The 10491-nt window shown below is 43.8% G+C and overlaps 1 protein-coding gene across 5 annotated transcripts in view; it reads right to left on the bottom strand.

The window, feature by feature from the left end:
• Positions 1 to 7310: 7310 nt before the first annotated feature.
• The window catches only part of FYN (FYN proto-oncogene, Src family tyrosine kinase), a 136986-nt gene continuing 133805 nt past the window's right edge, over positions 7311 to 10491 (bottom strand). For all 5 annotated transcript variants that reach the window (XM_077782269.1, XM_021555488.3, XM_021555485.3 and 2 more), the window contains one exon: positions 7311 to 8986. In XM_077782269.1, coding sequence (XP_077638395.1) covers positions 8778 to 8986 — 209 coding nt within the window. In that variant the 3' untranslated portion in view covers positions 7311 to 8777. The remainder of the gene's footprint in view (positions 8987 to 10491) is intronic.

The raw sequence follows: 10491 nt of genomic DNA, 5'->3' as shown, positions 1-10491 counted from the left end.
ACACTCTCAAGGACCAGAAAATCGCTTTTCCTACAAGCTGAAACTTTGTGTTCTCCCAGCTCCGGAGATGCCCGGTGAGCTGCCCCAGGAAAGCCGCTCTGGCCGCTTTTATCCCAGGCCACGCCACTGTCCTGACCCCCACGCAGCGCATCTCCCTGCCGAGAAGCTCTTCGTGATCTCCAGCCTCATTTTCTTAGTTTCACCCTAGGAGGACGTTCTGGCACGGCTCCCCACCCTCCGGGTGGCCGCAGGCGGACACCGCGGCTGCCTGGATGCCTGGCAGGTCTGCCTGGCACAGGGACATGGAAACCACCCCCGAGCTCCGAGCTCTGGCAGTGCCACCGCTGCTCCTTCCTGTGCCCCTCCAGTGACACGGGGGGCCGAGGAAGGGGGCACATACCCAGCATTCCTGCCCTCGGGAAGGGCTCTCTCTGCACGCCCGCCACTCTGCCAGCCCCTCTTTCTGGTCCAAAGGCAAAGCAGTGACCCAGGCAATTATCTCCTCTCATCACGGAATGACTGCCCACATTTTTGGAAGTTGCCTTCAGGCAGCTGGGAGCAGGATGTGCCCCCAGCTGAGCACTAAGTGTGATTGTATTGATGGCAGTGCAGTGATGCCCTGCAGCCTGGGCTTACCTTCCCTGGTGAGAAATCCCACATCAGTCTGGCCCTGGAACTGGCCATCCTGACCCCCTCCTTCCCCGCTTTCTGCCTCCTGTGCCAAGGCAAAGGCCAGCAGGACACCAGGGCTCCCTTTTGGAGCACTCTGAAGTTGTCCTTGACCGCTGCCAGACTCCCTGGAGAGTCCCTGCTGCTCCCAGCCAGCCCCAGATGTGATGAGCACTAGATGCTTACGGCTGGAGTGGCTGCATTATGACCACAGCTGAAGGTTTAATCCCTCTGGCCTGGCCTCTGCTGCACAGCTGTTTTGCACCATGAGCACCCTGACAGCCGGCATTTTCTTCAAGGCTGCCTGAGCCCCGAGTTGCACCGCACTGGGCTTGGGTGGCTGCCTCTCCTGCCGGCTTTCCCACCGGCCTCCAGCTCAGGAGCAGTGATGGCTCCACTGCCACTGGTGTGCCACAGTGGGTGAGGGCGGTGAGGGGCCCACGGCCACACAGGAGCCAAAATCAGGACCTTGTTGAATGTTGACAGGATGGAAGCAGGGAGGGAGAGTTGCTCTGGGGAGCACCTGACCTTCCTGGGATGTGTGTGAGGGATGTATGTAGTGTTTGCTGTGCAACGACCAGCTCCTCAGGGAATGCAAGCAGCATGGGGACTTGGCAGACAGAGTGTCCCGTGGAATGCTTCATCAATACCCACATCTGTGGGGTTTCTTTATAAAAGGTTCTGCTATGGAGCCATCAAGCACCTCTCTTCACGCCGTGGATGGCCTCCCTCACTGACAATGGGTATGGACAGTCCTCTGTTCTCCGCTGGTCAAACCCTGGACACTGGTCTGTAACATCCAGCAAACAACAGTGTCCACCTGCCACCCCTGTAGACAGCTGTCGGTTGTCCAGGAGAGGAACATTCTGGTTGTGAGATCTGTCACTTCAGCTCCAGAAATGCAGAGATCTAATGATGTCTGCAGATGCGGCCAAAGAACCAGTCTCTGTCCCCTCTTTAACTTGCCAAGCCCCAGAAAACAGCAGATATTTGGAGCAGTTTCCTTTCTCTTGAGAATTATGTACTTTAGACAAAGAGGGGAAAAATAGCTTGAAAGTCACACTCTGTTGAATCTGTTAACAGCACTGTCTGCTGAGTGGGTTTCAAAGGTCCAGCCCAAACCTCAGTACACTCCCACAAAGCTGTAGAAACTGTTGTCAATTAACTCATTTTTGGATTAGGAAACTTGGACAATAGATACCCAAGTTAATTTTAGCATTTCAAAAACCTCCCTCATCCCCAAAACTGAAGCCATCATAATTGCCTTCTGAAGGCCTCCTTTATATATTTGAAGTCTTCCTACCCTACTGACTTCACTCACTGAAAGCCAGATAAAACTCTGAACTCTCTAAAGTTAGAATCTCATCTGTACATTATTTACAAGCAGAACGTGATGAGTCATATTGGGCCTGTCATAGAAAGAACAGATTCAAGTGCAGGATGGTTTTCTTTGTCAAGGCAAGTAACACGGACCATTTTTTTCTTTTTAAAATCCATTCCTTATCCGGCAGGAGTTGTAATATTTCTTTTTTCATTAGGAAGAAAATGTTGGTATTGAGTGCCCCGTCTCATATTTCTTACCACATCTCTGTTTTTGGAGAAATAAATAATGAATATTTTTGCTTCCAAATTATTAACTGTTTAAATAGCGCACTGTCATGTTACTCCTCTTTTAACATTGGTGCTGTGAATTAACCTGGAGACATTGCAGTGAGCCTTTAACCCCCTCTGCCTCAGCATAATGCACTGGTCTCACTCTGGTTCTCTGCATGTCCCTTGCTGCTTTTGCACTGTGAGGAAAACCGGGACTTTCTTCTATGTCTTGCTGTTTACATTGCTAGGCACATGCCTGCGAAAATATTTTCCACTTATTTTATTTTAAGGCTCTTGCTTTGTCAATTTTCAGTCACACCCTGGAGAGACACCTGAAAGGAAAGAAAACAGTACCTGGATGTTGGCTTGTGCAATGCATGTAATTAAACCCTGCATAATGACAAAAACACCTCCTGCCATTTGTTAAGATTTTCCCCACAGCATTATGTATCCTCTTAATTAAGAGCAGAAGCTAAGTAATACCTATTTTATTCCCTCTTGCATCCAATTAGTCACCCATTGATCATTACCCACTCAACATTTGACAATTAACAGAGCCCCCATTCTCTGCAGGACAGGGATGTGTAGTCCTTCAGAAATGACACGTCCAGAATAATGTGATGGGAGCTGTGTGGATGAGTCATGGGGGGAGGGGAGGAAAAGGCCACCCAAGTGGAACAAAAGACATGTAACATATGCAAATGTTCAATATGTGGAATGTGTTTTATACACTGGATATATATGAGGTCATAGACAAAGCTCAGCTGGTGGCTGCACTCCTTTTGGGAGGCATGGGAATTTGAGGGAGCACTTGAGCACTTGTGTGATCAACCGTAGCTAGTCCTCTCTGTTTAAGACACAAAGCTGTTTCTCCACTGTCACTGGGACTATGGGCTGTAGCACCACAGCCCCGGAACCCAAGTCACCCCAAGACCTGTCAGCAGCTCCACACACTTGTGCCTGAGCTGCTGCTAACAGAGCATGGCAGCTCTGGGTGTCCAAAGGGCCTCCAGGGAAGCTGCAGGTCCCTTCTGCATTGCCACTCTCTCCTGGAAGCCTGTCCCAGGAACAGTGATGGCCCAGGCCATGTGTGGTGCCAGGAGCGGTGTGCTGGGACCCCTGCAGCCCTTTCCCAACACCAGAGACCCTCCTATACGAGTAGCATTTTCTAGCTGGGGAAATCCAGCTGCCTGTGGAATTGAGAGGCAGCCCAGAGCCTGAACTGCAGCAGTGAATAAAGCACAGGGACTGCCAGGGCTCAGAGACAGGCCTCTGGCATGAGGCTGAGCCCCAGTAGTCACAAAACAGCCCTGCATTCTTTTTTCTTTTTCCAGATTAGAATTCATCCATTTCAGGGCTCAGGAATTTTGTGTGAAGCTGTGACAGTAGGTAGCTAAGCAAGGCTCTGGGTGCATGAGCTCAGCAACAAATGCTGATGCACAAAAAAGCAAACCAGAGCCCTTGGCAAGCTCTAGCCTGGCTGTAGGGGAAGAAGGATAATCTCATTTCTTTACTTTTTGCCCTTTTAGCTATTCACAGAGCTTAATGCTGAGTTATTTCCAACAATGAGCCAAACAATCCAACTTCATCTGGCCTAGTCAGGCAGAACCAGCACTTGCCTTGCAGTCACAGGCCACACCAATCCTGTGGTTTTTTAGCTCCATCTTGAACATACACTTTTTTCCTCTATGCTGTAACAGAGAAGATATTTACATTTGGAAGCAGAAACCACAGTTCTTGCTCCTCAGCCTGCTCTAATCTCATCACCCAAATCCCTGGGCACAAGAAGCACAGGCGCTGTGAGCACAGCTGGTGCTGCAAACACAGCTGCTGCTGCAACCTTTGGCTCTGCCTCTCCACAACACGATGCAGTGCCTGCCAGCTAATGACCTGCTTTTCCTGGGAGGGCAGTTCTCCCTGCACTCCTGCACAATCCCACTGCAGGCTCCAAACTGCAGCCATGCCCTTGGGAGAAATGTTTTCTCTCCCTGACTTTATGATAGCTGCAGGCTGCTCTTTGCAGTAGCCAGAGACCCACACCATCTCTGGACTGTAGCAGCAGTGCTTGCTGCTACCACCTCTCCTGGTGTGGGAATAGGGATTGTAACAGATCACGTAGTGGGAACCAGCAGGGAAAAAAAAAAAAAAAAAAAAGGAAAACAAGAAGAAAATAAGAGCAGCTCTTTTGTTGTTAACAACATCTTGTCCTCTAATCTATTCATGTCCCAGTTTTACATTTTTGTTAAGCTTTCAGCTACAGGGGAGAAATACAAGGAGATAGATTGATGTTTGTGTAGATGTTTTTATGTATGAATTTCCTATTGAGTTATAGATAACTGCACACACACATATGAACAGGCTCTGTATTAAAAGTCAACAGAAAATATTTAATGGACTTATGGGAAGACAACATTTCCTCTCTAACATTCAAAATGTGCCTCAGCAGCCTGGTTTTAGCTGTCAGAAGTTCTGAGAAATTTAGAAGCACTGAGAGGGAGGCACTAGCACCCTACTTATGTGGCAATCCCAGCAAGGGGCCTCTTTTCCTTTTTACGCAGAAAGGATACAGGTTCTGGTTTGTTCTTTGCAGGAAAGTCTGCAACTAAAGTGCCCCTTTCTTCGGTGAAGACGGCAGGGAATGCTGCTGCAGTTGACAGGAGTCCCCTCAGTGATAAAATATCCCTGTGTGTGAGTCACAGGAAATTATAATCACTGCTTTCCAAGACTGCAGAACACAATGAGATTTCTGAGCTACAAACAGACTTCAATTATTCTTGAAAGACAGACAGACCCTCAAACTGACACGACTGGAGAAAATAAATATCCTTTTGTCTGCACTGCTGGTGGTAATTTCCCATTAGACAGGAAAGGGCTTCTTTGATGAATGAATATTGTCTACACTTTAGAAGAGGAGCTACTGTATATCTCCTAATAGCTCTTGCATGCTTGGGCTCAGCCTTGTGTGAGGCCCTTAAACTCCTTGGGTGCAATATGGTAGTATTCATTAGTGTGCTGCATTTTCTTATTGGAGCACTTGAGAAACGGATGGTGCATGTTTAAATAAATTTGAGCAACTTTCCACTCACCTTGAAGTTATGTGGCAAGATTGAGATATTTAGCAATCTGCCTTCTTGGGCTGCAGGTAGTCCTTTCCAGTCTAGAGGCTTCAGGAGAAACCCTCACACTGGAGACAGATTTTCCATTTGTGATTATTCTTGTAATTTTAGCAGTTAATCACTTTTCTGTTTTGTATTTACTTTGTTTTTCTACAGTGGTAATTAAATCAAAACCAGAGCGTCACCCAGAAATGCACTGAGCACTGTTTACAAAAGTTAAAGAATATCATGTTAGTGCCTTTTGTCTTTTTCAAAGACTTCCAAGTCTCATGTAAGTGCCTTCTCACAGAAATATAATAACCATACTAACCATCCCTTTTGCAGCAGTGTCCCATTTCCACTTGTCACTTTTCCTGAGACAGATCTTGGATTAAACTTGGCTTAGAGACACCTGTGTCACCCCATGGAGTCCTTTCTGCTGCTGGTAGGTCTTCTAGAAGACCTCTTCTGGAAATCAGCCACCACACCATGAATTGGTTGGGAATAAGGTGGGCTGGTGAGGGAAGCATTTGGCCAACTGTTTTTACCTGTGTGGAATTTATTTAGTCTTACATTAAAAAATTACTGGAAGGAACAGAATATTCTTAGTCTCATAAATTCTCCTTTTACAGTCACCACACAACTACTTGTGGTGTATACACAATGCTTAAGAAAAGGCTTTTATTAATTTATAGCAAAAAAACCTAAAAACCTTGTTTAAATTTTTTGCTAATGTTTTTATTTGAGAGATTAAAAAACCCAAACAACAAAACTCCCAACATTAAGAAAAAGAAGCAGAAGAGCTACCAATGAGAAATGGTCTGGATTTGCCACTCAACAGTGGCACCAGTCTGCACACAAGCCAGCTGCAGGCAGAGATCCGGCAGAGACCAACATGGTACTCAGAGACCGAATGCAATACAAGAAACAGCAAACCCAAGAATCAGAAATGAAGGCCATAAAACCCCAACAACGCCCCGTCTGAGTCTTACTTCCAATGAGAAACACAGGCAAACTAACATTTTAGGCTCGTCCCGCATTATAGATGGAAACTGCACTTAAGTTTGTGGCATAGCAAAGGCTGCTAAGGAACTTGGCAGAATGGCCACGCTTCACCACCGGGCTCTGGGCTGAGGAGGTGACATTTTGGCTTTGCCAGCCCGCTGAGTTACTATCGAGTCCTCAGTTCCATGGATGATATTTTAAGGCAGGGGGGTAGCTGTGGGAAAAGAAAGAGGACCACGACTTGCTTTGTAAGTACTAAGAGGAAGCTAGAAGTCCAACAAGGATCATGGCCTCTTCAGTACTCCACAGCTCCAGGTACAGCAACATTGAAGAGATAATGTACATAACATTACTTATAGACTCTACATGTAAAATGTTAACCAATTTATCATGGAGATCTGGTACCAAGCAACATTGCCGTATAAACTCACACTTTGAGAAAGGCTAAGTGTGGAAGCCTCCTTTGCAAGAGGATTTTCAGTGAAAGTTTTGTATAGAAAATATTAAAATGATGACAATTTGTTCTCTGAATCTCAATTGATTATTGGGTTAGTTTTCACAAAGGAAGAAAGGTTCTCTTTAGAAAATGTGTGAATCTTCAGAATATGAATTCACAATCTAAGTACTAAATAATTAAAAAAAAAGTTTCAACTGTCAGGAAGTCTTAGTTGGCCACAATCTTTTAAAGCAGTAACAGCAATACAACACATAGAAAAGCTTTTCCTGCAATACTTGTAAATGTAAAAGTATTCATGTTAAATGCAACAGAACTAATAAAGAACAAACTGCTGTAGAAGAGAGACTAGCTATGCATTCAGTCATCTTCCTTACAGTTGAACTCCAGCTATTTAAAAACATATTGACTTCATAATTTGGAAAATGATGTCCCATAGGTAATTGGTCTGCATACTCCTATGAAATATGATGCCCCAAATGGCATGACACCCCTTCTTGAAAAGTTTTTAATCTCATGTCCAGCATTAGCTCCACAGTTTAAACAAAAAAACAACTATCCAAATGTAAAATGCTCTTTTTTTTTTAATTACTAAATTAAGAAAGTTAAACAGTTTTAAAATGTAAACTTGTGAATAAACCATAACACAATGTAATTAAGACTTTAAAATTTGCAACTCGGTATTAAAAACTCAATAAAAGGATTTTTTTTTTTGGTGGTTTTTGGTTAAATGTAAGTAATTCAAGGCTGGTACAGACAACTGAAAAGGTAATACTTTGTTCTGTGCATCCCCCATGAAATGTAAAGAAGTGCATAGTAATTCCACTGGAGAACTTGCAGACACAGAGAAAGTAATTTCATTAGCAGTACAGGACACTCAACACACTTATTTTACAATGGAAAAATGTTACACATAAAACAGAAAAATCCTAGTTGCATGACCAACAGTTTAGCAGGGGGACATGGCTAAAATGCTATTATTTTAAGACCAACTGAATGTGGTTACACGGCTTAATAAATCTTTTTGAAACATTTCAGTATACATGTTTTGATACAAGAAGTCCTTGCAGTTTCAATTTTCCAGTTCAAACGGTGATGGTGTAGTTTTCTTGCTTTAAATATGTTTGTTTTAATTTCAAGAACAAATCATCACACACTTGTCAAACATTGGAAACATTACTGTAAATACAGCACGTGATTCCTGAAAGAGCAAAGTTACAACCATCTACAGGTACATAATCATAAACAAAAAGTGCAATCCAATTTAAAAAAAATCATGCTTGGCAAAAGCCAAAAATTAGATCACTGGCTTTCAGAATCCCACCAGTGTTTTCATGTCTGCAGTAAAATTATCGCTTTCTGGGTACAGCTGCAGCAGGATTCATTCAATTCCAAATGAGCCTCCTCTGCAATAGCACCCATATACTGTATGTACAGGTATGTATATATATTATATATTTTTTATATATAAAAAAAGCAAAAACCCAAACACCTGTCCTGATTTTTTATTTGTTAAAACATGAAAAAAAATGTTTTAGACAAAGAGGCCACTTCTGGAAAATAATACTTTTAGTTGAATCAGGAGAAGACTAGTTAAAATCACATAGGTTTTGCATTTTAAAAAAAGGAAAGCACTAGGATCAGTTATTGGCACTGAGTTACTATTTACAATGAACAGAGGTTTTGCAGTTTACATAACATCAATACAATGCAGTTTTGGAGTCTTTGATTAAGAAAAAACAAGTGTTTTTCTCCTTTTCATCCAGGACATTCAGATTATTAGGACAAGTGGTCATAGGCAAGGGCTGTGGAAGTTCCCAGCTGCAGCCCCTCCTGTGCACTGCAGTGCTGGAAGATCTTGCACTCTGGAGAAGCCGATCACAGAGCTGGAAGGTGAAGAGCAGGTGGGACAGGGCTGAGAAATACCTGGTAATTCATGACAGTGTCTGGAAACCAGGGATTTACAGGTTATCTCCAGGCTGGTACTGGGGTTCTGTTGCAGTGAAGTAGTCTTCAAGAAAACCCTGTAAATATTCAAAAGTCGGACGCTCCTCTGGGTCTTTTTTCCAGCAGTGAATCATAAGCTCATGCAAGGAGATGGGACAGTCCTGGGGGCATGGCATCCGATAACCTCGTTCTACTTGCTCCAAGACTTCCCGGTTATTCATGCCTGTGAAGGGCATACAGATCCACAGTCAATTACAGGAAAATTAACCAAGTGCAACTGTATCTACAGCACACGTGGCTTGCTCAATCATACTAATTTATTTTGGTTATGACAAGTGAAATACAACCACAGTGATGTCCTATTTCAGCTCCTCATCTACTGCAAGGTAACCTGGATTATTTTCTTTCTCAGTAGAGGGTTTTTAGGATCCAGTGGTGAGCAGAACACTGCTCCCATGGTTACCCTCCTGGCTTACTCACAATGGGCAGGATTCAGTGCCTTCCATCTCTGACAGCAGGAATCATGAAATGTAATATGTGATGTGCTTAAGAAAAACAAATGCATTGCAAGAAATAGAAAATTCAAAATTCTAGAAATTAAGATGAATTTCTGAAACCCTCACACTGAGTGTGGGCCTTTGTGAAAACATTCTGTGAGGTCATGCTGCAGGGACTTCAAGACAAACTCTGCTACTCCTACCAGGGCTGTCCAGCAGCATTGCCTTCGGTGTCAGCCCAGAAATTTATTGCTGCTGACCTGCACTCCCTCCATCTATGCTGGTTATTGCAATTACTATCATATTTGACTGTTCCCAAACCAAAACAGAACAAAGCTCCTCACAAGACAAGTCAAATGCCAAGCAAAACATCTCCACTAAAGAACCATAGCTCTCTCTCTAAGAAGAAAAAAGTAAAAAGTGAATTACCTTCACAGAATCATAAAAACATTTAGGTTGGAAAAGACCCTTAAGATCACTGAGTCCAATTGTTAATCTAACACTGCCAAATCTACCACTGAACCATGTCCCTAGACTTCTAAATACCTCAAGGGATGGTGACTCATGTTGCTTGACTCTGAGAGTAAGGCCAGGCCCTATGCTACTTTTTCTTTTCTGTGTAACCCCTTGGCTCCTCTGCTGAAGTACTTTTCACCAAACATTAGCTGCAAGTCACTCTAAGCTTTAGTTTGCACCTCTCTCCCAGTACTCTCTTTTTAACAGTACCAGAGGTAAGACTGGCACCACAGGCATGCAGAGGTGTTTCAGAGGAAGCCTGCACACTGACTGCAAGCTTTGTGCTTGCCCTGCCCCAGTCCCTGCTGAAAAATATCTGCAGAACTCATTCTCCTGACTTAGCAGGTCCTGCCAAGCAGCTCTGCAGGAGAACCAGCAGGGACACTTCAGTTTCTCCATGACTGAATCTAGAAACCAGCACCTCAGTGTTTCACTTTCTGTTAGCTTATCCTCTTCCTGGCTTCCATGACACTGGGAATCCTCCACTTTCTTTTTGCAGGATGTCCTTTTGAGGAGTTTGTTGTTCCACCTCCAGAATCCAAAACCTCATATTTTTTGTTAACTTATTTATGAGGAACAATTCAATCACCTTCCTCAATACAGATTCATTTATCCACTCTACACTTTGACTTGTAGAAATGTCTGGTTTTTGTTGGGATAGAGTTAACTTTCTTCCTAGTAGCTGGTACAATGTTATGTTTTGGATTTAGTTTGA

The sequence above is a fragment of the Lonchura striata genome, chromosome 3 (genome assembly GCF_046129695.1).
Source record: "Lonchura striata isolate bLonStr1 chromosome 3, bLonStr1.mat, whole genome shotgun sequence".
Taxonomy (NCBI): domain Eukaryota; kingdom Metazoa; phylum Chordata; class Aves; order Passeriformes; family Estrildidae; genus Lonchura; species Lonchura striata.
Note: the sequence above shows the minus strand (reverse complement) of the source record. Positions and strands in the feature narration are given on the sequence as shown.